The following is a 16,006-nucleotide window of genomic DNA, read 5'->3' on the forward strand; positions in this document are numbered from 1 at the left end:
GATTGAGAGAGTTATTTTTCCTAAGTAGAGGCCATAGTAGGTGAAGAGGTGGGCCTCGCAGGGGAAGGTAGGGAGTGGGTAGGACTTTATGAGAACATTTTATAAGAAATGAGGAACAGGACAGGGGCTCCTGGGGAGGAAGAGGCGCCGGGGGCTGGAGTGAGGGCCGCTTTCCCTGTGGGGAGGACGGTGAGACGGGGGGGCGGAGCTGGAGGGGCCTGGAGGCGTGTCCTACGACACTCAGGGATGTGAAGGGGGGGGATGCCTCAGAGTGGGATTAGTGGGAGGAATTTGTTGGACACAGGGAGATTGTTTTTCAGAGAAGTGGCGGTGGCAGGCAGAGTGGAAGGAGTTTCTTCAGCCGAGGAAAGAGTAGGGTTTCTTTGGGGGCTGGGGTGCAGGGAAAGGGGTATCCAGGGAGGTGCGCCTTCCTGTCTAATCCTTTATCTCGCTCCCTGCCCTCCACCAGCTGGCGACCATGGCTGCCTTCTGACCCCGTCCCCGGCCTCAGCCTCCTCCTCGCCGCCCCCTCCCCAGCCCCTGGCCCCGGGCCCCCCACTTCTGCCTGCGCTGTGATCCCCCCAGCCGCCGGCACGGCCCCGCCCCCGCTGCCCCGGTGGTGGCCCACGGCCCCCCGGCTGCCCGTGGTCAAACTGGAGTCGCTGAAGCGCTGGAACGAAGAGAGGGGCCTGTGGTGCGAGAAGGGGGTGCAGGTGGTGCTGACCACGGTGGGCGCCTTCGCAGCCTTCGGCCTCATGACCATCGCCATCAGCACGGACTACTGGCTGTACACGCGCGCCTTCATCTGCAACACCACCAACCTCACGGCTGGCGACGACGGGCCCCACCACCGCGGGGGCAGCGGCTCCTCGGAGAAGAAGGACCCCGGCGGACTCACCCACTCGGGCCTCTGGAGGATCTGCTGCCTGGAAGGTAGGGTGGAGGGGGCCCCGGCCTCGCGCCCCTCCATTTGCGGCCCTGCCCCTCGTCCCGTCCGCGGCCGGCTGGGCTTCCTCCCTGGGAAATCTCCCGGTTTCCTGTGGTCCCACTGCGGCCTCCCGTCTCCTCCTGGGGCTCCTTGCCACTCCTGCCCACACACCTTCCCCGCCACGCCCCTCCCGTCCTGACCCTCTTCTGAATCCCACCCCCCTCGCCTCGACCCTCCCCATTCACGCCTCTCCGTCACTCGGCACATCCTGCGCCTCCTTTCCTTCATCCGTGGGGAAAGCCCCCTCTCCTGCCTCCCTCTCACCCCTGTGGGTGCCTGCCTCCCCGCGTGAGGGGCTCCCTCCGCCTGGATTCCAGCACTGGCACGCTCTGTTTTTCCTCCCCGCTTCCCGCTCACCCTTGAGCTTGACCCCGCTCCTGCTTTCACCCTTTGCATCTTCTCTCCCCCACGTCCTACCCCTGCCCTCTGAGCGCCCCTACCTCTTATGGACCCAGTCACGGCGTCTTCCCCATCTCCTCCGTCCCTTTGGCCTCGCTTTGGCTGTTTCTCTCCTAACACATCCTGCCCTACCTGCCCATAACTCATGGCCCTCTCCTCTCTCCTCTTTGTGGCTTGTCCTCCGGTGGATCTTGTCCTGCTCGCCTCTCCCCATCAGGCCTCCCAGCCTCCCCTGCCAATCCTTGTCCTCCTTGGCCTTTAGATGCTTCTGCCTCATCTCCCCTCCATTCATCCTCCCTTTGACCTCCTCCTTCCAGACCCTGTTCCTGACGCTGAGGCCACCGCCTCTTCTCATCTCCATCTTTGCTCTTTGCTTGGTCCTACTCTCCTTCTTGCAGGCTCCCTCCCAGCTAGCTCCCTCGGCCTCCCATCTCCCCACGCCAGGCCTCTTCCTCTTAGCAACTCCTCTGTTCTGCTCTCAGCTTTGCCATTTCTTTCCACATAGCGTGGAAGTGATGCGCTGGGAAGCAGGACACCTGGGTTCCAGTCCTCCTGTGCATCTATCCCCCTGCGTGATCGCTATCTTGTCACCTCCCCAAGCCTCAGGGCCCTGGTCTGCAACATGAAGGAATGGGACCAGCCAACCCCCAATTTCCCCCTCCAGGGCCCAAAAGATCAAAATCCCTTCACTTCTCTTTTTATCCCTCTCTTTTCCCCATCTTTTCCTCCTCCGTTTTGCTGGGCACTCTTTTTTTTTTTTTAATTTTTGGCTGCGTTGGGTCTTCATTGCTACGCGCGGGCTTTCTCTAGTTGCGGCGAGTGGGGGCTACTCTTGGTTGAGGTGCGCGGGCTTCTCATTGAGGTGGCTTCTCTTGTTGCAGAGCACGGGCTCTAGGCGCGCGGGCTTCCGTAGTTGTGGCACGAGGGCTCAGTAATTGTGGCTCACGGGCTCTAGAGTGCAGGCTCAATAGTTGTGGCGAAGGGACTTAGTTGCTCAGCGGCATGTGGGAATCCTCCCGGACCAGGGCTCGAACCCGCATCCCCTGCATTGGTTGGCAGGCGGACCCTTAACCGCTGCGCCACCAGGGAAGTCCCTTGCTGGGCACTCTTGATGAGCAAGGAATGTTATTATCTCATTTAATCCTACGGGGGGTGGGGGGCGGCAGGGCACCACCCTCCTGTTGAGGATGAGGAAACCGAGGCTCAGAGATGTTAAGCTACTTGCCCAAGGTAACCCAGCTGTGACTGGGGAAGAGCCAAGAGAACTCAGGTTTGATGGATGGGATTTGCAGATATGCTTTGTCTGGTGTGCGGAGTGTTTAAAACTGAAACCAAAATCTGAATCGGTTGCCAACATTTAAAAATAAGGAGATTGCACATTGAAAATCCGATTTCCAGCTTCTTTTGAACTAGTGGAAGATCTGACAACACGGGGCCAGTATCCTGCAGTGGCCACGGTTGGCTGGATCCGAGTAGCAGCTGCTTCCTCAGATCAGGCATGAGGGTCTCCCTTTCTCCCGTCACCTCTGGTCCCTGTTGCCTCACACCCATCCAATTTTCTCATTATGTTATAATTTGACACCCAGTTTCTCATTATACACTGCTGGACAGTGTACAGCAAATAGTCATCATTCCATGTATTCATTCCCTCCTCAACAACCACTATTTATTGAGTTTATACTATGTGCCAGGCACTGTTCTTGATTCTGGAGCTATAGAAGTGGAAGGAGAAAAAAACCCAACAGCAAAGAAACCTGTTTTGTTTTTTTTTTAACTTTTTATTTTATATTGGCGTATAGCCAATTAACAACGTTGTGACAGTTTCAGGTGCACAGCAAAGCAACTCAGCCATACATATACATGTATCCATTCTCCCCCAGACTCCCCTCCCATCCAGGCTGCCACACAGCATTGAGCAGAGTTCTCTGTGCTCTACAGTAGGTCCTTGTTGGTTACCCATTTTAAATATAGCAGTGTGTACATGAAAGACCCCTGTTTTTATATGTCTTATATTCTAGGAGAGACAGATAATAAGGGAGATAAGTAAATACAACATCTAGGGTGTTAGAGCTGAGTGCAAAGGAGGAAAAAGAGCAAGGGAGGGGATGGGAAGTGTTAAGGGCAAGGGTGTGAAACTGCAGAAATTGGAGATAAAGGAGACTGAGCAGGTGACATCTGAGCGGTAGGCTAAATGAACCCAGAGATGGAGCCATGTGGCTTCTGGAGGGAAATGCTTCGGGCTGTAGAAACATCGCTCAGGCTCTGCAGTGGGAATGTGCCTTGTGTTTGACCATCAGGGGAGGCCCTCGTGGCCCAGGCAGAGGTGGTGAGGAGGAACGTGGTAGGAGGTGCAGTCAAGGCGATAACACGAACTTCCAGGTCCTGGAATGTAATTTGCTTTCCACATCGGAGGTTCATGAGTGGAGGAGTGACAGGAGCTGGCTTAAAGGTTAAGGGCATCGCTGTTGCTGCTGTGTTGAGTATTTAGGAGGAAAGGAAAAGGGAGAATGGGAGGTGGCTTATCTGGGGTGGGAGCCGTAGAGTTTGGGTTTGAACTGCGAATATATTCTGCCGCTACAGCGGGCAGGAATTGCTGATGGGGCAGTTGTAGGATATGAGAGAAAAGTGTTGGGGTGTCTTGAAAGTGGGGTTTCCCAACCTCAGCGCTGTTGACATTTGGGGATGAATAATTCCGTGTTGCGGCTGTGGGGCTGGGTTTGGGGGGTGCGTCCTGCGTGTTGTAGGATATGTAGCAGCATCCCTGGGCTCTACGTTTTAAAACACCAGCAGCATCCACCAGTGTGGACACCAAAATTGTCAACTGTCTCCAGACTAGGAATCAAATCGCCCCTAATTGAAAGTCACTGCTGTAAGGCTGTGGCCTGAGCACCGGAGAATGTGGTGGGGTAGGGGTGGGGGAGATTCATCTGCTGGAACAGCTGGTATTTTATTGTATTTGTTTTATTTTCTCTTACCCAATTTATTACAAGGAGGGCTATCATGAGCTCAGTTTTGGACATGTTAAATTGAGGTGACTTTACCCCCAAAAATTACAAAAATAAATTGAGGGTGCCTATTTGAGCTACTGTGTAGGACAGGAGTCAGGATAGGAAAGGACCCACAAAGTGCCGTACAGTCAGTTTCTTAGGCTTTGTGGGGCGTGTGATCGCTGTTACTGCTACTCCTTAAAATAGCCAGAGATGATGCGTGAGTGGATAAGTGTGGCTGGGTTCCAATTAAACTTCCTTTACAGGCACTGACATTTGAATTTTGTATCATTTTCACGTACCACGAGATAGTCTTCTCTGACAGTTTTTCAATCATTAAAAAAAAAAAAAAAAAGTAAAACCCACTCTTCGCTGGATTTGGCAGGCTGGGTTCAGCCTTTGGGTCATAGTTTGCTGACCCCCTGATCTAGGATGTTAGCAATATGATATATGAGGTCAGAGTTCAGGGGAGAGTCTGGGCTGGTGGGCGGGTCATGGCATGTGGATGGATGAGCCGAGACAGAAACAAACCAAAAAATTAGTTGAAGGGCTGAAGCCTGAGCTAGTCCAGTATTCAAAGACAAGCAGAGAGATGAGAAGAGCCAGCAAAGGGAGCTGAGAAAGGAGTGACCGCAGAGGTTTGGGGCAAATGAGGTAACTGGGTCCTGGGAGCCAAAGGAATTGTGTTAAGCAGGGGGTAAATGAAGGTAGACTTTATTGTTATTATAGTCATCATTCATGTGTCATTGGATGCTCACAATAACCCTGTGCACTATGTACTGCTATTACCCCCGTCTCCTAGAACTCAAAGCTTAAGGCTCAGAGAAGGGAAGCACCTTTCCCAAGGTCACACAGCTAATATGCAGTAGAGTCTGGATCTGAATCCAGGTCTCTTTTGTTTCCCAGGAGTCAAAGCAATATAACCACTAGTCTCCATCCTATCGGGAATCCAGGAGTGTAGAAACTGGCCCCCTCCAGGCCATGGCCCCCTGAAGACACTCTGTCCCCAGGAATTCTTAGGTCCCATCCTCATCTCCCTCCAAGTCTTTCTGAGAAGTGCGGTAGAAAGTAGTGATTGGGACATAGACTCTAGAACAAGACTGATGGGGTTACTTCCTGTCTGCCATGCACAGAAAGGTGACATTGAGCCATATATTCTACTTCTCTGTGATTTATTTCCATCATCGGTGAAATGGGGATTATAATAGCCCCTAACCCACAGGGCTGTGGAGCGAATTCAATGAGTTATTACATGTAAAGCATTCAAAAGGCCAGCAGGCACAGGGTAAAGGCTAGACTATGTCGTTTATATTCTGTTCTTCTTCTTCTTATTATTATGAATTCAGATGACCAATCCCTGAGTTTCCCCACCTTGATAACCCAGAAGTCCCAGCCTCCCAACCAGCACTGCCCAATAGAAACATCACACACGCTGTCTATATAACTTAAATATTTCTAGCAGTGGCATTAAAACAAGTACAAAGGGGAAGGTTCAATGAATCTAATTTAATAAATACAATTTATACAATATAATACATTAATATAAAGGTTAGTAATACATTTTATCTAACCAAGCGTAGCCAAAATATTATTTTAACATGTTAGCAATATAACGATTATTAATGAAATGGTATGCATTTTTCTTCATACCAAATCTGAAATCTGGTACCTATTTTACACTCACACGCCGTCTCAGTTGCCACATTTCAAGTGCCCCAGAACCAGCCCCAGGGCTGGGGGATCCTTATGGGTCTAGCTCCCTTCTCAGGAATTTCAGCCTCCAGAATCTGGACCCACAGCCCAATTTATTCGAGCGGACTCTATAAAGCCCCTGTTCTCAGCACTTTGCGTGCCTTATTATCTCATGGAATCCTCCCAGCTGCTCCAGGGGGAAGGTATTATTATCACCCGAGTTTGTCAGAGCAGGAAGCTGAAGGCCAGAAAGGGGAAGTGAGTCAGCCACATGGCCACCCAGCATACGAGGGGGCAGAGCCCTAGTCCTCACCGCAGTACACACCCCTACACACTGCCCCCCATCCCGCTTCCCCACTCCCCGCCACCGCTGCCTGCCTGGGTCTGTGTTAGGCGGGCCCTGGGGAGACTCAGAGACGCATCACCGCCACCCCTGCACCTAAGGAGCTCCCAGCCCAGCTGGTCAGATAACACGCCAAGGTGTGCCGCATAACCCCCATGCATTCTGTGCTTGACTCTGTCATTCGTGTGTCACTGAATGCTCACAAACCGATGTGGTCGTTGTCACCATCCTCATTTTCCAAACGAGGAAGCCGAGGCTCAGGGGTGTTCAAATCCCCAAAGCCACACAGCTGGGAAGTGGCAGCCCTGGCATGTGAGTCCAGAGAATGTGATTCCAAAGCCCGTGCTCGTTGACAGTATAACCACTACACTCTACTACCATAAATATGCTCACCTCGGGGACTTCCCTGGCGGTCCAGTGGTTAGAACTCTGCGCTTCCACTGCAGGGGGGTTGATCCCTGGTTGGGGAACTAAGACCCACGTGAGCCGCATGGCTTGGCCAGAAAAAAAAGAAAAAGAAAAAGAAATGCTCACCTTAAAAAAAAAAAAAGCTCACCTTTGAGGCCCAGAGTCTCCTCCCCATGATTTACCATCTATAGAACTGAGCAATTTCTTCAACTCTATACCTCAGTTTCCTCACCTGTCAAGCAGGGATACTATCACTGCCTAGTATTTCTAAGGGTTGGTCACGCATACTGTGTTAATACCTACCTGTCAAATGCTTGGAGCCGCGCCTGGTGTGTGGTTAGCCCTCAGTAAGTACTAGTTATCACTACCGCCAGCATGACTAGTCTGTGGAGAGCCTGCATGCCGTGTAGCCTCCATGCTCAATCTCATTGAATTATCACTCATGTTTTGAGAGAAGTACTATAATCCCACTCAAGAAAGGAGAGAACTTGACCCCCCCTACCACACCATACTGGATGTGCTGATGGGTAAACATCTGCACTCAGAAGGTGTATCTTCATTCATTCATTCAATGGCTTTTTTTTTTTAAGTAAAATGCACAGAATGTGAAATGTACCATCTTAACCATTTTTAAAAGCACAGTTCAGTAATGTTAAGTAGATTCACATTGGGTACCCAAGCTCCAAAACTTTTCATCTTTCAAAACTGAAACTCTGTACCTATTCTTCCCTGCTCCCAGCCCCTGGCAACCATCATTCTACTTTCTGTCTCTGTGAATTTGATGACTTGAGATATCTCACATGAGTGGAATCATACAGTATTTGTATTTTTGTGACTGACTTATTTCACTTTGCATAATATCTTCAAGGTTCATCCAGGTTGTAGCATGTGTCAGAGTTCCCTCACTTTTAAAGGCTGAATAACATTCCATTCTACGTATGTGCCACACTTTGTTTATCCGTTCATGCATTGATGGACACTTAGGTTGCTTTTGGCTGTTGTGAATAATGCTGCCACGAAAATGGACGTACAAATATTTCTTAGAGACCTTGCTTTCAGTTCTTTTGAGTATATAACCAGAAGTGGACTTGCTGGATCATATAGTAATTTTAATTTTTTGAGCAACCTCCATACTGTTTTCCATAGCGACTGCACCATTTTATATTCCCACCAACAGTGCACATGGGTTCCAATTTCTCCACATCCTCACCAACACTTATTTTCTGTTTTATTTTGTTTGTTTGCTTGTTTGTAGTAGCCATCCTAATGGGATGGTATCTCACATCTATGAGAGGGTATTTCCCTGTTGTTTTGATTTGCATTTCCCTAATGATTAGTGATATGGAGGATCTTTTCATGTGCTTGTTGCCCATTCAATCATTCATACATAAAAATATTTATTGGGCTTCCCTGGTGACGCAGTGGTTGGGAGCCCACCTGCCGATGCAGGGGACGCGGGTTCGTGCCCCGGTCCGGGAGGATCCCACATGCCGCGGAGCAGCTGGGCCCGTGAGCCATGGCCGCTGGGCCTGTGCGTCTGGAGCCTTGTGCTCTGCAGCGGGAGAGGCCACAGCAGTGAGAGGCCCGCGTACCGAGAAAAAAAGAAAAAAAAAAAAATTATTAAGCACTTACTATGTGTTAGGCATTGCTCTAGATGTTGAAGAGTGGTGAACAGCCTATAAGCTTACATTCCAGTGGGGGCAAACTGCTGTGTGTGTGAATTCTGCTTCCACCACCCATCAGCTGTGAACTGACGAACCCTTGTTATGCCTCTGCTTCCTCATCTGGACAATGGGTATACAGCGTGGTATCAGCTGAACAGTTAATTGTGTTCCAGGCAAAGTGCTAAATCTCTATACCTGGATTCAACCCTCATAACAACCCAGTGAGGTAGGTCCTAGTAGCCCCTTGTTATAGGAAAAGGGATTGAAGCAAATTGGCCCAAGTAAAGCCAACAAGGTCACAGAATAAGGACAGGTTGGATTTGGGCTTCATTATCAAGCAGTGCGACTCCAATTCTCAATGTTTGGTCACTGCACGACACCAATAACATCATCTATTTCGTGGATCCCCTGTGAGCTCCGGATGAGTTAATCCACCTGGGAAGCACTTAACAAATGGCAGCTCTTAGTGGAATCATTCACTGCCTTGTAGTCCTTCTTTCCAATCTTTCCCTTTACCCCCATTTCTTTCCGTGTCATCTTTTGCCTCGAATCTCCCCTTCTGTCATCCTTATGTTCATTCATAATTTAATTCTTTCAACACTCATTTCTTTTTTTTTTTTTTTTAATTTTTTTTTTTTATTAGTTTCTGCTTTATAACAAAGTGAATCAGTCATACATATACATCTGTTCCCACATCCCCTCCCTCATGCATCTCCCTCCCTCCCACCCTCCCCATCCCACCCCTCCAGGCGGTCACAAAGCACCGAGCTGATCTCCCTGTGCTCTGCGGCTGCTTCCCACTATCTATCTACCTTACGTTTGGTAACACTCATTTCTTGAGGCCTCCTTTGTGCCAGGCAATGCTAGGGACACACGGAGGAATCAGACCCCATGCCCTCCCCCTGCAGGAACTCCTAGCGTGCTGAGGAAGAAGATCATAAATCAAACCAATGTATGCTAAAAAGATGGTAGTGCAGGGAGTTGCTACACCCCAGAATGGGCGGGAGGTGTGTGTGTGTGTGTGTGTGTGTGTGTGTGTGTGTGTGTGTGTGCGAAAGCTTCCTCAAGCCGGTGTCCCGTGCACTGCTCGCTTGCAAGGGTAAGTTTTTGGCCAATGAAGAATGTGAGCAGAATGCCCTGCAGCATTGGGCAGTGGCCTGGAGGTTGGAAGGAGTCTGGAGAATTGAGGAAACAAAATGTATTTAAATTTATACTTATTTATACATCGGTCTGCAGCTGTGTAAGGATGTGGGTTCTTGGGGGGAGGAAGGGGCTGAGACTGTAGGACCACTGGAGGCATCCTGCACCCCTAGCGTGCCTCTGCTAGCTCTGACCTCTGCATCTCCTCCCAGAGGACCCCAGGTGCAGTGCGCAGAGAGCCGGGGAATCCCTCTCCCATATGGAGGATTGAAGAGACTACAACCCCGGTGACCCACTGGGGCTTCTCTCTCCTCACAATTGGACTCGAAGACTTCATAGGGCCTCATGGGAAGTGTAGTCCTCCTCGCCCTCTGCCGCCTCTTCGTTTTCCCACGCATTTTCAACCGATTTTGAGTTGAAGGATGACGACATGGCTGAAACCAACGCCTTCTTTCTTACAGAGGTGGAAATAGAGGCCAGAGAGACTGTCCCCGTACAGGTTACAGGGCAAAAGTTCTTGTGGCCTTTTAGTGAGTGTTGGATGATTTCCTTCCTTCCTTCCTTCCTTCCTTCCTTCCTTCCTTCCTTCCTCCCTCCCTCCCTTCCTTTTCCTTTTTTCTTTTTTTAACTGGTAGGGAAACTGAGGCCCGGGAGGTTGAAAGTTTGTCTCAGGTGCACAGACAGGCTCAGGAGCCAGCACTTCCTGTCTCCCAGTCAGAAGGGGTTTGAGGAGGGTCTTTTCTCACCCGGGGTTTCCCCACTCTTAAGTGCCCACGACTATCACCTCCATTCCCTTCCAGGGTTGAAAAGAGGCGTCTGCGTGAAGATCAACCATTTCCCGGAGGACACGGACTACGACCATGACAGCGCAGAGTATCTGCTCCGTACGTGGGGGTCGGGGACAGAGTCGGGGAACTGCCGGGCTTCGGCAAGTGCGAGGGGAGAGGGGGCTGTGCTTCGGCACTTAGAACCACACGCTGAGATGAACTTGTCAGCCAATCCAAGCCCAGATACTGAGATCCTCTGGTCACCGATTGGCTCAGTGGTCTCTCTCCCGCCCCCTCCTCTCACCTTGGGGCGGGCTGAGAAGGGATCCCGGGAGCTGATTGGCCGTCGTGACTCTCTGGGTTGGGATTGGCCACTGCGCCCTGGGGCCGTGCGGCAACCTGAGGCGCGGACGGCGCGAACGGGCCATTCTAGGGAGCTGACTGGGGAAGCCTGTGGTGAGTTTGGTAGCTAGCCCAAGAACGTGGCAAATCCAGAGTTAAGATTGGCTGCGGCCTCAACCGGGCTCAGAAATCGCAGAATCTGGTTGCCTAGGGTATGGGAGACGGTGGAAAGGGCTGCAGAGAGAGGGGGAGAGAGAGAGAGAAGGGAGAAAGTAAGAGAAGAGAAACCCAGAGCTACAGATGAAGCCAGGCAGAAAGGGGTGGGGGGAGGGACAGAGAGGAGGAAGGGAAGAAGAGAGCGGGAGAGGGAGAGAGGGAGGGGGCAGGGGAAGAGAGAAGAGAAACCCAGAGAGATAGGTGAAGCCTGGCAGAAGGGGGGTGGGTGGGAGGGAGAGAGGTATTTAGAGATTTGATTCAGAAAGCTCTGGAGGAAGGAAAAAATGCGCAGAAGAGAGGAAGGGAAAGAGCGTGCGAGAAGGAAAAAGAGGGAGAGGGTCCACAGAGAAGTTCCGAGGGGAAAAAAAAGAGAGAGGGAGAGTGATTAGAGAAATAAAAGGGAAGAAAAATATGCCAGGAGAGAGAAAAATAGAGGAAGAAAGAAAAAGACACAGAAAAAGAGGCAATCAGATCGAGAAAGAGAGAAATTTTAAAGAGGAGAGAAAGTGAGACAATAACAGAAAATAACCAGGCAGAGAAAGAGAATTGGAGAACCAGCGAGAGAGAAGCGGAGACGGAGGCAGCAGGAGGCGCGGGGCGCCGGGGGGTGGGGCAGGCGGCCGTGTCTGACGCCCTGGTTCCCACCCCCCCCGCCCCATACTCTCCTTTCTCCAGGAGTCGTCCGGGCCTCCAGCATCTTCCCCATCCTCAGCGCCATCCTGCTGCTGCTCGGGGGCGTGTGCGTGGCGGCCTCGCGAGTCTACAAGTCCAAGAGGAACATCATTCTGGGAGCAGGGATCCTGTTCGTGGCAGCAGGTGAGAGGCAGAGGGAGGGGGCGGCCCACCTGCGAGCGCGCACGTGTGTGCGCGCGCGCGCGCGCCTGCAAAGCTGCCCTGCCCGGGCGCTCCCTGGGGCCCGGAGCCTTCCTAGGTTCTTCCCAAGTTCCATCGCCACCCGCTGGGCGAAGTAGGTGTCGCCTTCCGGTAGTCTTCTGGGCGAGTGAACACAGCACAGACAGGTGTCTGTCTGCCGCGTAATCCGGGATGCCAGGAGTTTAGAATCCAAAGCTCGCGGTCCAGGAGACGGAAGGGGAGCAGCTTGGGAGAGGGGGTGGGCCCTTGAGGCTGAATTGCGGCCTTGAAGACAGAGACGACAGACCTGAGAGGGAGAAAGTGATTTGGATTCAGATGGGGAGGAGCTTGCTCTAGGGGGCGGGGCCTCGTGGGCTCCGGTGTACCCAAAAAGGGTCTGGTCCTGCGAAAGCATCCAGACCAACTCGGTAGTGAGGCAGGGCATTAAGGGGCACGACCCCCTTTCTACTCGAAGTGAGTAGTAGTGGGAAATTCGAGGAGTCAGAGCCTTTCTGAAGGGACGGAATCCAGAGGAGAGGGGGAGGATTTAGCATAAACAGCAGGGGATGCTTTGGAGATGGATCAAGATCTGCAGGGGGTGGGGCTTGGAGGATTTGAAAGACCGGGCTAACTACACCTGCGACGGGGGAGGAGCCTGGCCGCGATCCTCAGGGGGCATGGTTTAGCAAGCCGGAGGCGGGGCTTAGAGTAGACGGGAGACCTGCTTTAGTAAGAGTAGTACGGGGGAGACCTAGAATAGAGGATAATCATGAAAGAGTTCAGATCAGCCAGAGTCAGGGCCTAGAGAGTCAGAGCGGGACTACCTCATTAACCAAACGAGCAGGGGGTGAGGCCTAGGGAACACCAAGATTTATAAAGTTAAGAGTGGAGTTAGACCAATCAGGGTAGGGCCAGGAAACCCCAGCCGGGGTCATCTTATCAAGGGCAGAGTTTAGGCCAGCGAGGGAAGGGCCTGGACCATCTGGGGAGGAGTTTAGACCATCTGGGGCAGGGCTTGGGCCATCCCGGAGGGATCTGGACCATTAAGGGTGATCCTAAACCTTCTGGGGTGGGCCCTGGACCAACTGGGGCGGAGTTTAGACCAACCAGGGTGGGCTTTCGACCAACAGAGTAGGACCTGAATTAGCTGGGGATGGTGGACCATCCGAAGCAGGATTTGGGGCACTTCGGGGCGGGGCCTGGGCCACCTGGGAAGAAATTTAGACCATCTGGGAAGGGGCTTGGACCATCTGAGGGTGGAGCTTAGGCCAACATGGGGCGGGGCCTGGGCTGGCCAGTGGGCGGGGCTGTCTGGACCATCGCGGGTGGGGGATGCTCAGACCAGAGCGGGGCGGGGCCTGGGCCGGCGGGGACGGGCCGGGGGCGGGGGCGGGGCCAGGGGTGGCCTCGAGGCTCCCGTCTGACCGTCCCCGCCCAGGCCTGAGCAACATCATCGGCGTGATCGTGTACATCTCGGCCAACGCGGGCGAGCCGGGCCCGAAGCGGGACGAGGAGAAGAAGAACCATTACTCGTACGGCTGGTCCTTCTACTTCGGCGGGCTGTCGTTCATCCTGGCCGAGGTGATCGGCGTGCTGGCCGTCAACATCTACATCGAGCGCAGCCGCGAGGCGCACTGCCAGTCTCGCTCGGACCTGCTCAAGGCCGGCGGGGGCGCGGGCGGCAGTGGCGGGAGCGGCCCCTCGGCCATCCTCCGTCTGCCCAGTTACCGCTTCCGCTACCGCCGCCGCTCCCGCTCTAGCTCCCGCTCCAGCGAGCCGTCGCCGTCGCGGGACGCGTCTCCCGGCGGCGCCGGGGGCCCGGGCTTCGCCTCCACGGACATCTCCATGTACACGCTCAGCCGCGACCCGTCCAAGGGCAGCGTGGCCGCGGGGCTGGCTGGCGCCGGTGCCGGCGGCGGGGCGTACGGCGGCGCGGCGGGGGGCGCGGGGGGCGGCGGCGGCGGCGGGGCGGGCGCCGAGCGGGACCGCGGGGGGGCGTCCGGCTTCCTCACGCTGCACAACGCCTTCCCCAAGGAGGCGGGCGGCGGCGTCACGGTCACGGTCACTGGGCCGCCCGCCGCGCCTGCGCCCGCCGCGCCCGCGCCCGCCGCGCCAGCCCCCGGGACCCTGGCCAAGGAGGCCGCCGCCTCCAACGGCAACACGCTCAACAGGAAAACCACGCCCGTGTAGGGGCGCTACGGGGGGCGCCGAGGGGGGCGTGTCCGGGGCGCGTGCGCGGGCGCGCGTGCAACGAGGCTGCCGGGGGTCGGGGGCGGCCCCCTCCTTCCCCGTGAGCGCGCTGGAGACTGCTTGGTGCTCCCCCGCGCCCCTCCCCACCTCTCGGGCGTGGGGAGCGCCCGTCACCCTCCGAATCAGGGACCCTGAGGGAGGGGGAAGGGAAGGGAGGGGGCCGTTGCGAGGGAGCGTCGTGTTTTATTTATTTTTTTGTGTGGGGGGAGGGGGGAGGGCTGTGGTGTTTTCTGCAGTTTTGAGATGTTTTCTTTTTAATGTTTTGCTGTGTGCATGTGGGGGTGGGGCACGGGGGAGGGACTCCCAGCCTAGCCCAACTCCTGGAGAGGGACCCATAACACAAGACTATATAGTTATACCTGCAGACTAATATATATGCTCTATGTAAAGAGACAGAAAGATAAAAGAAGGGATGCAGAAAGGCAAAGTGACAAGGGACAGACGTGGGCATTCGTTCACTTCTTCATTCATCCTTCCACAAGGGTTTTAAAAGCACCTGCTATGTACCAGGATGGCGCTGGGGAGGAAATGTAAACAGTCCCAGAGACAGACTTGATCATTCATTACCAGCAATTTATTTGTGTACTTAAGTGCCAGGCATTGTGCCAAATGCTGAGCCTACAGAAGGAGGGAAGTCAGATAGGGTCCCCAACATCCTCACAGAGTTTACATCTTGTGCATGAGACAGACATTAATCCAAGAAATGCATATACCACAGTAAGTTACAGTTAGGGCAAAGGAGAAATCCAAAATGCTCCTTCAGGGAGGCTTAGCTCAGTTAAAAAGGAAGGGGTATTTTAGCTAACACAAAAGGATGACAAGAAGCCAGCCAGGTGAAGCTGGAGGGAAGTGTCTTAGCCAGAGAACAGCATATGCAAAGGCCCCGGGGCAGGAAGAGCTTCCAGAGAAGGCTAACATGTAGTAGTGAGCCACCTGCAGGTGGAACAAGATGAGGCTGGAGATGAAGGCAGGGCCAGACTGCCCAGGGACTTGTAGGTCAGGTCAAGAGTTTAGATTTAATTTGAGGGCAGTGGGGAGACTTGGAATGGCTTTAAACAGGATCATAACATGAATGGTACAGAAGGGGAGGAAGGAACTCAGAGATGAGAGTGAGAGGCAGACACATGCTGAAATACAGCATCAAACACAGGCACTGGCCCTTCAAACTCTCACTCGTGGGAGGGAGCAGATAATCACACAAATACTGAAGCACAGGGCACAGGCATGGTGTCTGGTGTGCAGGAGAAACGCTAGGACTTAGAGATTCATGTTTCACTCATCCATAAATTCAGCCATTCACTCGACGTTTTTGAGCATCTGCTAATGTACCAGGCAGTGTATGAGTATCAGGATCCCCACTGGTGCTCTCAAGGAAGAGTCAAAAACCGAACTCCAGGCAGGGCGATCGGTGCTGTAACAGGGACCAGGATGGGCAGCTTGACCAGAGAAGAAGAGACAGAGTGACCAGCTGACAAGAGTGGGTACTACTTGGGGAAACTTCCTGGAGAACATTAGACCCAGGCTGGGTTTCAAAAGGATGAGTGATGAACGGGGTGAGGAAAGCCTTCATGGGAAAAAAACAACTCGAGTCGGCTTGAGGGGGGTGGGGATATAAGAACATGATGTATTGGGGACAGGGCTCATCCTTTGGGGATGCAGAAGGTCAGGGTAGCGGTGGGAGATAAGACCAGAGAAGCAGCTAGAAGCCAGAGTCTAAGGATGCTAGAGTTCCAGGCTGAGGAGGTTGGACTTTATTCTAAGGGTAGCAGGAGACACGGGAGAGCTTGGAGCAGGTGAAGAGCAGGATCAGACGCGGGTGTCAGAAGGAGACACCTGGGACGTGGGAAAGGGCTAGACAGGAGGCCAGTGCTGTGGGATAGATGAGAGAGGATGGCAGTTGAGCTGGGAAAGGGCTCTGGGGGTAGAGGGACGGGGGGAATGGATTTGAAGGTCACTGA

General features: G+C 53.4%; 1 protein-coding gene across 1 annotated transcript; it reads left to right on the plus strand.

Annotated features, from left to right (window-relative positions):
- Positions 1–662: 662 nt before the first annotated feature.
- Positions 663–13,988, plus strand: CACNG8 (calcium voltage-gated channel auxiliary subunit gamma 8; the record flags this gene model as incomplete). The annotated part of the gene is made up of 4 exons (XM_079723766.1): positions 663–933; positions 10,422–10,505; positions 11,622–11,762; positions 13,237–13,988. The coding sequence occupies exons 1-4, from the start codon at positions 756–758 to the stop codon at positions 13,986–13,988; spliced, it is 1,155 nt and encodes a 384-aa protein (XP_079579892.1). The 5' UTR covers positions 663–755.
- Between the last annotated feature and the right edge of the window lie 2,018 nt (positions 13,989–16,006).

This window comes from Hyperoodon ampullatus (assembly GCF_949752795.1).
Source record: "Hyperoodon ampullatus genome assembly, chromosome: 18".
Taxonomy (NCBI): domain Eukaryota; kingdom Metazoa; phylum Chordata; class Mammalia; order Artiodactyla; family Ziphiidae; genus Hyperoodon; species Hyperoodon ampullatus.